General features: G+C 36.1%; 1 protein-coding gene across 2 annotated transcripts in view; it reads right to left on the reverse strand.

Annotated features, from left to right (window-relative positions):
* RIMS2 (regulating synaptic membrane exocytosis 2) overlaps positions 1-15,640 on the reverse strand; it is a 440,099-nt gene that overhangs the window by 67,981 nt on the left and 356,478 nt on the right. The window contains exons 35-36 of one of the 2 annotated variants that reach the window (XM_057372448.1): positions 4,164-4,336; positions 2,955-3,188 (exon numbers count right to left, since the gene is read on the reverse strand). In XM_057372448.1, the coding sequence (XP_057228431.1) occupies positions 2,955-3,188; positions 4,164-4,336 (407 nt within the window). The remainder of the gene's footprint in view (positions 1-2,954; positions 3,189-4,163; positions 4,337-15,640) is intronic. The other variant, XM_057372449.1, reaches the window with a different exon arrangement.

The following is a 15,640-nucleotide window of genomic DNA, read 5'->3' on the forward strand; positions in this document are numbered from 1 at the left end:
CTTCCCTCTCTGGCCTCATAGGTTATTTCATTATTTGGACTCTATGTGCTTAGAACAGAGGTTGCATTTTTCTACTGTATTTCAACAGTGAAATCCTGCTCTGTGATTACATTTGCTGTGCATTCATACGATAAAACAAAACTATTGTGACTATCAGAATTAATGCTTAGGACTGATATTTAGAGAAATGTCATGAAAGGATAACATTTAGAGCAGTTTTAAACAGACTTCAATAAAAAAAAGTATTAATGGTCAAAGATTAGATCTAAGAATCCTTTTTTTTTGAGCCCTGAGATTATCAGGGACATGGAGTAAGAAATAATGTCACTGAACTGCACATAATGAATACTCAACAGCAAAGCTAGAGCCACYCTTTCTGTTTGCTAACATGTATTGCCAAGAAAGAACACAATTATGATTTCCCTATAGGTCGACCATATGCCAAAGTTTAGTTTTACAAGGTTTAATGAAGGCAAAATCTGATGCTGCAACTATTTCTGCCAAAAAAGATTAATTGATTTAATGTGCTCCAGTGCTCCAAAAGCTAGTGCAGTTTATTGTGCCAAGGTACTCTTTAAAATAGTGATTGAATTAGTGATGGATGTTTGTATTCACGGTCATTTCAACCCACTCATGATGTCAGCAGATTGAAGACCTTAGTGGGACTATTACCCTTACTTTATAAAGTATATAAACACAGTACCATTAAGTGGTATGGGATGTCCTTAACAAGGTAATTTTTGATGATGGAGTGATTGTGAGCAGCCTCTGTATTCCAAAGCGCCCAGAGGAAAGGTGACTGCTGTCCAACTAAAGATGCATCTCTGAAGTGAAAACATATGTTGAAAATTCCTATCTTCAATATAGATTTCCTTGATGCCCAAGAACTCAAGAACTAGATGATGATTTACTACTRTTCCATCAAGAATTGCCTGCCTTTGTTCTGCTGGGTCTCTCAAATACCTATTGATATGTTTAATCGATCYGTTTGGTTACTTTAATATTTGTGGTGTGTCTGAAGACATCCTTTTTTGGAAGCTGAAGTCATTAGGTTATCTTATAAATAGCTAAGTTATTTTATAAATTGCCAGAGAAATGAGCAGAGAAGGCACTGAATTTGCAAAASTGCTGACAATTGATCCTGCATTTGGACTTGTCTACTGAACACACAAGTCATGACATTTCAATATATTAATGATACACAGCTATGTGTGTATATAAATCTGCATATGAAACTATATCTGCCCCTATCCAGAAATCAATCCATCTTCTCTGTTTGGTTCTTACCCTAGAAAGATGTACAGACAATACTGAAAAATGAGCACTGACTCTACCATGGGAAAGGAAGGTGAATAGAAACTTTTCTGTATATTCACAACTTGCATGTTAAAATCAGTCAAAATGTGCAAAGCAGGCAAATCCAGGGAGCCAAAATCTMACACAAACCAAAGTCACCTAATAACATCTTGTTTCTTTATCGTGTAGAGACTCCTGATTTGTGTCACTTTTTCCAGAGAGCAGCTAGCAACAAGAGGAACAAGATGGCACAGGAAAGAAGGAGCTGTTTGTCAAAGAGGACTTTACTTCCTGTGGGGGACAGCATATTGGCTAAAGACCAACTCGAGTGAAATCTAGAAACCACAAACAGACTCAGGCTCTTGAAAGGCAGGACTTCCAGATCCATTAGTGGAAATTAGTGGGAAATGGAAGAGGAAAAGGTCTTTAACTAATCTTTTCACACACTACATACAGCAGTCTCTGGAACATATTTGCCAAGGCACTCTTAAAGACAGCTGTTTCTAAACAACTGTTTTGCTCAGTTCTAAAATGCATGAACTTGAGTGAAGGAAAGATGGCACAATGTATAAAGGCAGTAGTGTGGCTCTATTAGTCCATACCACCCACGACTATACAATAGGCATTTTGATTCTCTCTTTGTATGCCCTTTGCCTTTATTATGTTCTGTGTGTGAGTGGGCACAGCAGGTACACGTGCAACTTTGTAGCAAAGTAAGAAAGCGGACTTCCATAGGTGCTTACCCTACTGTATATGAGCACAAYTTTACAGACATAAGCTATTTAGAGGTAGTGCACAATTGGCAGGYTAAAAGAAAATTTTTCTGAGACCCTTTTTTTCTGCCAGTCTTGTGTGAGTGAGAATGGGTTCAAGAATATTCATCAAATCTGAAACTCGCTTTTTGCTAATGAAGGAAGAAGGAATATTGTACTTCTCTCAATGCAACATAAATGGATTTTGCAACACAAAATGTCAGACATTTACACTGTTTTAAGGATTTGTGGCAAAATGTGTAGTTCTAGAATATTATCTGACTAAATCAGAGCCAGTTGTGCTGCAATGTTTTGGATACAACACAGCAGCCAAAGTGCATGACCCCTCTAAAATAGAGAAGTCCTTGACAGTTATTCACATSGAACAAAAAAAGAGAAGGGAACACTCTGCTTTATCCACATTGATTGCCAATCAGTATGCACCACAAAGAGGATTATAGAAAAAAAAAATCTGAATTTTCTTCTTTAATGTGGCCATAAATAAAAGTAAAKATAATTTTGATATTGCTGAGTTTGCACTGAATAAACATTTTTCCTTGAAATAATAATTCAAGTAGGGAAATATAATAAAGAAGCTTAAAATTTCTACTGTTTATTGTAGTCAAACCCAAACTTCAGTCTARACCAATTTAAAAAATACTATGCTGCAGTCGTATGCATATTAATGAGTCAAGTTGGTGTGCTGCCTCATTTGGTATGCAGAACAAGTTCATTGAAGCTGAAAGTGAAACTTGATTAAATATGAAAGCATGATGACTGAAAGCAAAAACAAACAAAAAAGAGCTGCAGAGAGCATAGGCAATAAGCAAGCAAAGGGAATAAAAAGAGAAGACAAGTAGGGTACAGGAGAAAGASTAGGTCTATATAAACAGAAGTGTATTTTACCTGTCATCCTCTTTCCCTTCCTCAGCTTGGTCTTCTTGAGCTTTTTCATTCTGCCCTGATTCTTTGCTCTCCTCCTTATCACAGTTCTCTGTCACCTCTTGCCCTTCCCCTTTTTCTTGCTCCTTTGATTTTTCCTCCTCCTGCTCCTCTTTTTCTTCCTCCTCAGGAAATACTTCATCGTGTTCATCCCCTTCCAGCCCTCCCTCTTTTTTCCCCTCTATATCCCTTGTCCTTCTGAAGTCAACAAAAATTGAAAAAGGCATGCAAAAAGAAAAAAAAAAGAAATGAATAAATTAAAGTTAGAGTCATGGAGAGGAACATGCATGAAGAAAGGAAATGCAAAAGAAATTAAATAAAAACTAAAGGATAAAAGCAGACATAAGGTAAYTCATGCTGGCTAGGAGTCTAGCCTACACTAGAGAGCCTTGGRACATTTTCTTAGGACAGTCCCTCTTCAAATGCTTCACAATTAGAAAGAACTGTGTGACAGAAACACTGTGGTCCTAACAATGCTCATCTAAGCAGATGCTTAAACAATTTTTTCAAATGTACCATTTCTCTTAAGAGGACAATTTTCTGAGAATTAATATAGGTGATGGAGGTGGGTTACACCTTTTAGAAAAGSTATCTTTCATTTGTGCACCAAATAAAAACCAAAGCTCCTCTGAGTGCACACAGGGTGCAGGCAAAGAAAATGTTGTGTTTTGGTCACAGATACACAATATATATCTTGTTGAAGGGTAGTTCAATGACTCTACACCTACAGTTAAATCGGACTAGTGTAAGAATTAAATAAATTGAACTGGTCTACGTAAGTATTAAATAATATATCTATAAAAGTTCAGTGTTCTATTTAAAAGGAAAATAAGATACCTCTGCTGGCACAAATTTTCAAGTTAAACTGTCTTTTCAGCCATAGTAACTATATTTTACAAAATGGTTTTCAGAGTGTATCTAATGCTTGCTGACAGCATTATGTTTGTTATTTTAGTGTATGCTAGATTATCCAAGACGACAAAACTTGGCTAAAAACAAAGACCATGAAGACTTCAAAACACATTAGATGAAAAAGAAATTTAAGCCAGTATTTTGCAAAATCCCTGCAAATGTTATTCTAGGCAAAATGCTAATATCAAATACAAATATTGATAAGTGTTCTGTTACTCAAATTACACAGCSATAGCTGACACTACAGCTCACCATGCTTACCTAATTTTCTTGTTTCCCCTGGGACGCTCTGACTGGACAGACATGTAGCTGGTGCTGCTGAAACGGGAAGCGCTGCTGGTCCGTGACACAGCAGAGACATCGCTGACATCGCTGTCCGAGGACTTATTGGAAACGTTGTCTGAGCCTCGATGAGGATCCCTCCCTGACCGATACTGCAAGAGCAAAGGGACAAAGATACAGTGTTGTCGTAACATGTTACCACAAATCAGCTCCGGACCTGGTCCCTGGTGCTGTCTAAACTGCATTTGTCACCACATTGCCTGAACTTTTATAATGAAATTTTTCACTGATACAGATGTCTTGGTTTCTATTAATTTTTCTCTGCTTTGCTATCCCAGGCAAGTCTTTAGCTCCTCAGTTTCAACTTGTACAAAACTTCCACCATGTCAAGAAGTCTCACAAAGCTTAGCAAAGGCATCTAAACCCTCATAGAATATTCTTACAGCTGTTTCACCAGTGCCAAAAGGAAAGCAGAGAGAATAGTGACTTGCCTGTGATTACTGAGCTCATGAAAGATTAAACAGGAGACAGAATGTGCTGCATGCCATCTATAAAGTACATGTCTCTTTTGGGGCCTAGCCTGTTTACAAGAACTTCTAACTGATAAATGTTAATTTTTTTCCCTCAAGTAAATAGACAGATAAGATTATCAATTCAAAAAACAAAGTGATGCTGCAGCTGAGCAAACAAACCCACATCTTGCTAAACTTCTGGGCCAAGAAGTCTGGAAGRATGGGACTGGACTAGAGGTAATTTGTAGGGAAAATGTACATGATCTTCAAAAATTAGAAGATTACAAATTATTATTTGAGCTTGTTAACAGTATATATCAAATGTGGAACTGGCAGGAGACTGATGGTCAGCAGTAAGCCCATTCAACATAGACAATATCGTGTAGCAATATTCAGGTTAGATCTGAACAAAATATGATGGCTATTTGTTTTCGTTACACATAAGCTCTAAATTAATGCTAAGTCTGTGCCACTCTTCATGGCACTATATGAAAATATAATAAATAGCTGAAAGATAYTTTTCCTTCTTCTCTTCATGTACAGGCATTTCTGTGTATACAGAAATCTGATGGGCTGGTAACCTTTTCAGGGAAAACAGTACTGCAGGATGAATTGTCAATGATCAGCAGGTGATTGGAAATTAGTACAGAAAGATATGAAGAGAAGCACAGACAGGACTGAAAGAAAACAATGGGGAAAATTATCTACCTAACAAATCAGTGGCTTGTTGAACCCTTGGGGGTAGGAGCATCTTACTCAGACACATGGAGAAAATAATTCATAATGTAAAATGGCAGAATTGTGCAGTACTGCAGAAGAGAAGGGTGTCCAGGTTTAGCTATCAAAYGTGTACCTTTTTATAGTTTTAGAAGTAATATCTTCCATGAACTACATATAGCTACATATATAGTAATAGCTTCCATGAGCTACAAACAAATAATTTGTTTCAGTTCTTACAAGGAATGTTACACTGGGAAATATTCCAAAAGACTGTAAGTATCTACATAGGATTTCAGAATAGCATTTCAGTGCTATCCTCATAATTTTTACGCTTAGAAATAATAAATTATTTTGCTCATTTTAAGACAGGTAAATGAAATAAAGAAAAAATGCTCATGCAAGTTAGACTGTACACCTGCTGCAGAGAGTGACCAAGCACCATCATAACTCCACACCTACAAAAATGATTGCACATTATGCAACAATCTGCATCATTCTTCCTGATCTGTACTAATTTACCATATTTGTGTTCATTGACAACCACTTGAGTCCTTCCCAACCTTTAAGCGTGAAAGTTAACCGAGTCACCCATAAACTCAGTATCTCTGTGATTATAATGTGTAAAAGTTTTAATATTTACTAACTGAATGCAAATAACATTTGTTCTTCATAAAAGCCAAATAATATTATTTATATATTCATTTGGGAACATAAAAGCAATGATTAAACAGGTGTCCTGATTATCAGAGGTAATGGAACACTATAACAGAATTAAAGGAGTGTTCTTTTTCAGCAACTCCTTTTAAAAGATCAATTACTCAGTCCTTTAGAGAAATAAAAAATAACTATGCCTAGAGAATGCACATATATTGAGCCCTATCCCCCAGCTAAACTTCCCTATGATAATCCATTTAAGGCAAAGTTATGAATGCAGTTTCTGTTGATCCAGCCTAAAGCTACTGAGACTGGGATRTACAGCGGGATGAACTGAGCTACCATCACACACTACGGAAAAGGCAACACCAAGCTGCCCTCAGCCCCCAGCACTGTCTGAGCCCCCAGGCAGATGTCACTGCTGTGGAAACACTGTGCTGCCATGGCCACACTGCCACTGGCTCCCACCCAGTGTTGTASAGCCAAGGGATGAATGCCCGTGTGAACAGGGGCTGTGCTGCCAGCAGCTCTGGCCCCAGGCTGGGCACGCCGCCGGCATGGCAGACCTGACTGTGCTTGGGGGAAGAAAGATGGGCCATAGCTTCAAACGTGAATCATTGATGGAATTRTTAATCATATCGCAGTCAAGGGATAGATAATTAGGTGTGGTGATTCATTCAGTAACAGGCCTCAGCCTGCAGATCCTACACAGAGCTTGCCCATCAGTCCATGGAAATGAGCCCGTCTGAATTAAGCATGAAGCGACAAACACTGTCAACATTGCACAATGTTATTCTAAAGCATCATTCTGCAACACACAGAGCTTCAAAAACCTGTGGTTTTGATTTTCTCTGTTTCATTTCCACATCTAGAGAACATCAAATCTTAAACTACTGMATAGCAATGTGCAGTATATAACAAATCAGACATTTCTACAAATAAATAAAATCTGACTGAGTTGATTTGAGGTTTTCTTTAAGTCAATGCAATAGTAGTAATTTAGTGATATGTAGTGAAGACTGAGAATTGCTTTGGTAAGAAAAACAACATAAAAGTAAATAATTTTAGAAATATAAAGTGAAAAAATAATTACCTTGTCTCTTTTTTTTCTCAGTCATGAAAAGGTATTTCCCATCAAATGCTTTTTGTTGGGCTAGATGTCACTAAAATATTATTTGACCCTTATAGCCTCATGATGTTTTAAGATTAAAAATGGTAAAGTTAATTGATCCTTTCATTAAATCTGGATATCTTAATACACAATAGTTTTAAAATATTTTGTTTATACCTTGTTTGAGCCAGAGTCTCAGCATCTGTTAGCTGCCAAGATAACATCTAGTAAATGAAATTAAATTGTCTTTCTTGCTAGAAAAAGATGACRTATTTCTTATTCATGCATTCTTTATTCTGCTGCTGAAGTCTATTTTTAACCTTATAGCTGACTTAATTTTGTTTAGGAAATGAATTACAATAGTATATTACATGTTACAGTTACTGTAACTCCAGCACAGAAGACCAAACCCTGCGGCTTGTCTGATAGAAGCCATGCTGGCACTTCAGTTTTACATTTGTTTCTTAAATTGCATTTCTATATAAGGCAGTTATAAAAGTGCTCCTTTGCTGACTGCCTCAAGAATAAAATGGCACTTCCACTGTGCAAATATTGATTTTTTAAAAAGTATTCAGTTCTTTCATATACTCCGTATAAAATATACTCCGACCCTAAAAAGCAACCATTTTACAATTTTGCACTGTAGCTTTTTCAGTTTTTGTATCGTTAAAGCTGCTCCAAGGTATCACATCATATATTTCATATCCTTCCTTGCTTTCTACTTAAAATTTCTCTTTTTTTTTTCTAAACAGGATCAAGTGTTATACTGAAAAAGTAATTTTTAACCAAGTGCCATCCCCCCATTGTATCTTAAAAACAGATACCATTTCCCATCCCTCTCGAGTGCTGCCCCTATGTATCGTGCTGTGGGATTTGCACTGTCTGAATGCACATTACAGGGAACTGCAGCCCCCATGGCTGGATCAGCATGGCCACTGATTTGGACCATCAGCTCCATCAACTGTCCTGTGTGCTCCAATATCCCTCAGCAGAAAATATGGGTACAAGGACAGTAAGGAGCCTCCCTGGGAGGCAAAATGTACCTGCCCACTATGCAGGTTAATTTAAAAGTTTCTTTCAGATTCTTTTGCTTTTTAAAGCTTTTTTAAATACCAACCAAGACAGTAGGAAAATTATCTCCTGAATTTCCCAAGGCTAGAAATACAGGCCTTTTTTGTTGGAATATGGTTAAATTTTCATTTCCAACCCAATAAAGACTCATTTAAAACAGGCAACATTCTGGACTTTATGACCCATTAAGCAGTAACAGTACCCAACCTCTTCAAGCTGTTTCAAAAATGGGAAGTCTGCTGAAAGCAGAGGGGTTGATTAAAARTTGCTTTTGTAATTTTAATAGTAAGATGGTTTTGTCCTATTTTGCAGTGCGGAAGAATGAAAAAAAATCATTATTACAGATTCTATTAAACAAGTTCTWAAGTTTCTAAAAGAATTTTTATCTGTGTTAGTAGAAATAACCACCTGGAGAGCCTAACAAAAGGACAGTTAGGTGTTAATGCCTATGCCTTGTAACTTCAAGAGATTATTGTCCTTTAGCGATGAACTCATGATTATTAAAGCTGAAAAACAAACACCTACTCTGCTTCCTAATACAACAATCTCTGCAAACATTTTGATGTCTTGTGAACTACCAGAAAATGGCTGACAAGCCACATAGAGCTACAACTCATCTGACTGATGCTCTTTTTTGTCTGCAAAGAAACGGTTTTGGAACTTCTAGTTCAAAGGGAGTATTAAAGTGTTTCATGTTGCTTTACTCTATTGTTACCAGTCTTCCATCTTGGACTACACAGCCATGCAGTTGTCCAGGCAATTTACATTGTTAGTGATTTCTAACCATCTTTCTGTTTTATTCTCTTTTTTTTTTATATTCTACTCATCAGTTTTTACTTGCTAGCATTTACATAGGGACATACAAATCTGGCCAATGTTTTTAGTGATCAAAATGTTGGGAAGATTTTTCAGACAATTGTCCATTGTGCTACTACCAGAAGATTAAAGATCCATTCTGGACTATTTCAATAGTTCTTTGACTCACTAACAAAAGCTCTCAAGCAGCCAGAGCACAGCAATTTGAAGTTCTATAGCTTTCAGTGCAAATTCACAACTTCTAAAGGCATTGTAAATTTTAGTTACCACATATCATTTGAATGAATGTTACTGGATTGTTTGATTCTTTCTAAAAATTTTGCTAATGGCTGCCTAATGAAGCCTGCCATTAAAAATAAAGTMAAATACTTGCTATTAATTACAACACTAACATTACATGTATACAAAGAAAAAAAATCAGATGTTTTTACAAAATACCATATACAAATGAGTACATACAATATATGTTTATCTGTGGCTTGCATACCTACCAAGTCAGGATGAAAGCTATGATTAATCTGCCTTCTTATGTAATTTATACTTACTGAGCTCAATAATCTGTGTTTACATTTGTCATTCCTGTAAGATCCATCAAGGCAATTGAGGTACTGCCAGCCAGGTGAGCCTTTGCCAGTTCTGCTTTAGCTGTCACATGGCACACAGCTGTCCCWCAAGAAATGAATCCTTGCACTGCTTTGTATTAGGTATGAGGTATTATCCATGTATTCTATGCTATCTTCTTCCTTTTGCTTTCTAATTCTTGGATCACATTTTTTTTAGCTCTATATTTTACTTCTGAGTCACACTGGCRTTGCTCTAACTCTGTTCTCCCTTCAGCCAGTTCTTGCTTTGTATTCAGCACCCTTTGATCCCCTGAGCCCAGCCCTGGGTGCCTCTGCTGGCATTTTTGCCTTGCACTACACAAAGGAGAGAGCTACTCATGATGTTGTTACTAATGAGCAGCACAGTGCCCAGACCAGTAAATCCAGCTGCATGTACAGTGCTTCTCCATACATTCATCCTTCACTCCCATTCCTTATCCAATAACATTTTTCCTCAGTATTCAAAACATTCCAATTCACTTCCACCTCAAACAAAAAGAACTGATTGTAACTTGAATTGCAAAATCCACCTTCTAAACTATCTGAATTTCCAAGAAATTTAGATCACCAATMAAAACACCAGTAAAAAAAGAACATTCATATTTCTATTGAACATGTGAAAAAGATCTTACTCCAAAAGTAAATACAGGAGAGCACTAGACAGTTTTCCGACATTACTTCAAGAGAATTTACAGAACATGTAAATATTTGGTAAAGTAGGAAGCAGTAATGCAGCTCTTAAGTACTTGGGTCTTTAAGCAAGCTTGAAAATTAGCTTGTCAACAAAAAGTAGGTTTCTGCAGTTATTTTCATCCACCAAATAGCCTTTTGCTCTGATGGGTTTTTTCATGCAATATGACTTTTGGAATATCAGGGCAACTACTTCTAATTYCAACTGCACTAATATCTGAAATATGAGTCTATATAATATGAAGGTGAATAAATAAGAATTTCAAAAGAAGAACTTTTTAATGGTAATTAAGGGTAGAAGGATACCCAAAAATCAGTCCCCCTTTTCCAATGTGAAACTAATTCAGAAAAGCAGACAAAATGGAAAATGAAACAAAACCCTTCCTAAGATTTCTTTGAAACATTTACTACCCAAATTCCCTTTCATACTGCCAATCTCCACCAGAATTTTAACTGCTATTTAAAACGGGGCAAAGTCTCACTTTAGAGAAACAGGTCCACAGTCTGGCTATGTGACAGCGTGCCATAAACTCTAATGTACATCTTCTCAAACTGCCCAGGATCTTTTTGGCTGCCACACATTAATTTCTATTCTGTCTTATACTGAAGGAAGAAAATGTATTTGAAATAGACATCAACAATCCTTTAGCAATCCACAACACTGTGTCAAGACTCCTGCAGATGCATTATCAGTGGACACTGTCTACTGTAAAAAAGTGTGGACTGTTCAAGGCAGGGTAGGAGCAAAACACAGGTGTTCAGGGACTTCACAATTTACTGTGCAATTACATTTAACTCCAATACTTTATTTCCTGGTGAACTTCAGCGTGTATGACAGCCAGGTGAGCCTACACTTGCTCAATGGGTCCAGTTTGAGTGATAACTTTGCTTTTTCTCCTCCTTATTGGTCTTCTAACATTAGTACATCCTACTTACATTGGATAAACTGAATCAAAGCATGCTTCCTGCATTTGTTTTCATTTCTCAAGTGGTTCACATGACATTTCTGCTACCACTTCACTAAAAATCTCTTGCACATCATATAGTCCTGTCATCCAGTCAGCAGCTTATTTTTTAAGAAGAGCAAGAAGACTGAATTTTTCTTTGAAGAAAACCCCTCTTTTGTCTATGATTGTTCTRCCTAATCTGGGCTTCTTTGAGAAGCTATTTTGTAAACACAGGCTAGGAAATCAAATAACACGCAGTTTAGGCATTTTTAATGCATTAACCTGCATTTTAAACTTCATTTCCATAATTTGTTTTCAGTACCTGGGTCTTGTGAAAACATATACAAGTAAAATAAAAAGATAGCAAGGCAACTATCTCTTCTTTGCAAAGAATTTTGTTTCATTACTTTAATTCACCCCCAAAACCTTCAAGTATTTCAGCATACCCGATAGCCTAAGAACCTTCCCTTTAATGCTACCTTCACTATGTAACATTTAAATACATCTTTCACCAAATTTTCTCCTAGGACACAGCACCTTCAAAGGAATTCATGCTGAAGAGAACAGCTGGATTGACACATGGCCATCTGGTGAGCACTTATTTCTGTAAGCAGAAGTGCCTAAAGCCACAATCGTTCAATGATGGGATATAAATATATTTTTATACGTTTATGGTTCCACTTTTTAAGTCCTTAAATGCATAGATATCAGAGGATAGCCTGCAAAATCAAGTGTGATTTGAGGGAGCGTCACATAATATTTTTTCTTAATCTCTTGTTTTCACTGATTGTGAGGATATATCTTGGAAAATCCCTGTACAATAAGAAAATATGAGCTCAGCTGATAACTTTTCAGAAAATTTTCTGCTGATTCATGTCAAACTATAGGAGAAATAAATCTGCAAGATATAGATACCACCATTTCCTTATCACTCTGTAAACAAAGTAAACTGCTTAGAAAACATTATTTTCCCTAAAACATATTCCTCAGCAGCTTTACCCTTGTTCTACTGCAACTAGCAGAAAAAAAAGGCTGCAGGGAGATCCTGAGCAAGCAAACTGCTCCTACAGATCAGAAAACTGGACTCTTTTTCTCCCAGTCATTGTCCTTGAGGGAGTAATTAGAAAACACTTATTGCTTATGTCTCCCATATCTCATTGTAAATACTATGATCTACCTTTTGCTTGCTTGTAAGGTTAATCTGAGTTCACTTTTACTGAAAATATGCATCATCTATTAATATTATTTACAATTTCATCTTCCCCATAGAAAACCACTTTAACAGTAGGGCAATAATATGTAACATTTGCAGAAAAGAAACAAACAAAAAGAAAACAATYGAAACTGCATAAGAAATTTAATTCATTTCACAAGACAGGCATTCTTGTGATTGGAATTCTTCTGGGATCAAAAGCTTTTCTAAACATTTCTGAAGATCTTTAATGTCTATGAATTCTTAGAATAACGTCAGTTCTTGAAGTTATATTTTACAAACTTTCTCTTAGCCTAGCATTAGCATAACATTTCCCAAATTTATGTGACTAGAAACTAGSTTAGGTGAGGGAAAGGAAACATTTTAAACTGCCTCCTAAATATGATCCAAGTTGCTTCTTTACAATTCTTGAAACTGACAGTCAGCTTGTTAACCAGAAGTGAATTTAAGTTAATGTCTCTTTGTTACAGAACAATATTTCACTGTGTTTTGAATTTTGTTTCCACAAAATCATATGCTAAGTAAAGTTCAGATATCAATGATAATGTATTTGTTTCRGATTAGACTGCAGAACTATGCAAATCACCAGAATTGTTTTTTACATGATGCCACATGTCACTCAAGAGAGAGCAGAAATAGCATCATGCATCCTGGTTCTCTGAAATTAATGTATTTAAGATATTCTATACAATGCAACAAATATAACATCCTTCAAAGATTTTACGCAGTTTGAAGAAAAAAGATATATCAGAGAAATTTTACTGTGATAGAACAAGCTGAACCTCAGAAAAAAATTGTGTTATTTCTTGTTATTCACTGACTCCTGACTGACGGTGAAATCTTTGGTAAAACAATGTTTTAAGATAATGCTCCTCCTGATAAATTACTAAAGAAAATACTCTGTTGCCTAGCACTAAACAATACTAGTTCTTAAAAGCAAAGCCTTCACTTCCCAGAAATACCACAGGTTCGAAAGGACACAGAGGTAATTTCATGTCTTAGTGACATTCTCCTGGAAGTGCTGCTGAAGACATTGAGGCCTTACAAAAACTTCCCTCCACTGAGACTCCAAGGTCCTGATCTTATTTTGACTAGCTCCATTGTGCAGAACCAACGTTTTCAGGATAATGGTTGTGTGCTACATCTCCTGAAATCCTTCATATGAGCTACTTGCAGTACAGACACTCAAAGCCGCAGTTATATTCATGAAAAATAACTCTAAGAGTTTATAGACCCACAGGGAAATCTGATAGAGATACATGGCTTTCTTTCCTGCATGACAACTGGCAAAAATTCCTAAAAACCACAAACTATTGTTTGATAAACTGGCAAAATTGTCATTGATAACTTCAGCATTGCCATCAGAGCAAATYGACCTATTTAACAAAGAGAAGCACTCCCAGATATGAAGAAAACATCAAGACAGGGTTGGATGGGGCTTCGAGCAACCTGGCCTACTGAAAGGCAYCCCTGCCCATGGCGGGGGTATGGGAAGTAGATGTTCTTTAAGGACCCACCCAACCCAGGCCATTCTATGATTCTATTATTCTATGATTCTATGATTCATTTCGAATTCTACACATTTAAGTAGACTCCATGCAAGCCCTGCACTGAGATTTCAGGTCTGTCCTTTCTAAGTGTATGCCACACTTTCCTTGATTTTTCAAGGTCAGTAGTACAGTAAATTAATCTAGCAAACCTGTTTCCATCATCATCCACTGCTCTAGACTTGATGTATTTCAAATGTGAATAATTACTTTTTTGCACATATTTGCCTAGCACAGAATTAAGCAGCACAAACTTTAGTCTGGTTACATTTATCACAGATTATTATTCTCCTTTCTTAGAGTTCCCTGATTGTTGCAGCAATTCAATTAAATTCGTATATTCTCTATTTTTGAATGTCACACCTTGGCACCCAGATATTTAGTGCATATTTCCCAGTTTCTTGTTTTCTGTAAAATTTCTCACTTTTATCAGCMCAACATCAGTTTCAGAACAACTTAAATAATTAATCCAAGCATAGTCACAGTATTTTGTACATTAACTGCCACTTRGTTCAATAACATCTTGGAACTTTACAGCTTCAGATAAAAACTGTAAACAGAAATAATTGAGTTTACTATGAAAAGACAACCACTCTGAACCAAAAGACTACCAGTTTAGCAATTCACTTGTCTATACAAAGCTGTTCTGAAAGGAAAACATACTCTATTTGAAAAAAAGAATAAAAGTATTTAAGGATAATTTGCAGTGATTGCTCTGGCTGGAAGTTGATCAAAACATCACCCAGGTGAGTTTAAAATGTGATTAGCAATGGAATGGTTAAAATGCTCCATTGAACCTGGCTTTTACAGAAAGCCTTTGATATACAATTTATGTATATCAAAAAAATATATGTGTGTTTCCTAAAACAATTTTTTTCTTGAAAATACTTGCTTTTTTGCAAAAAATATTCAAGCCATTGCTTGAATGTAAAACACAAGACAGTGTTACACTTCATATTTGTGCTTTTTTAATTGAAAACCAATTCTCCACTATTGAAAAGCCCTTTTTCCCCTAGTACACTCCTGTAACTAATGAAAATTCAGAGCCAAAATAGACTGATGGTTTTATCTTTCGACTTTCAGGGGTCACTTCTCCTCTTTGAGTTGATTATAAAATTACAAGGTACTTTTATAACATTCTATAATGCATTTAACATCTTCTTTCTAAACATATGATTAGCAATAGAAGCTTACACAAAATCTAAGAAAATGTGTGACAACAGAAAATACCTGTTGACAGCTAAGGATGGCCAGTATCAGTCTACTTTCAAATGTTTATATTTCAGCCACAATCATCATATGTGAATGTTTTGTTAACCAGAGTATTACATTTAAAAATACCCTAAATTTCTGATAGAGACATGGATAYTCAAGATTAAAAAAATAAATTTGAAAATTATCAAACCAAAATAAACTAAAAGAGTGTTTGAATTTAATGAAAAAGAAAAATGACAGCAATGGAAATATTTTCTGAGAGTTTGCACATATTTGATTAAAGAAAATAATACCAGAAATCACAGCAATTCACATTGGTATTCAAAGTCACTAAATGAATTCTAAGACATCRGCAAAG

Source organism: Malurus melanocephalus, unplaced genomic scaffold (genome assembly GCF_030028575.1).
Source record: "Malurus melanocephalus ecotype Western Australia unplaced genomic scaffold, MMel_1.1 scaffold_171, whole genome shotgun sequence".
Classification (NCBI taxonomy): domain Eukaryota; kingdom Metazoa; phylum Chordata; class Aves; order Passeriformes; family Maluridae; genus Malurus; species Malurus melanocephalus.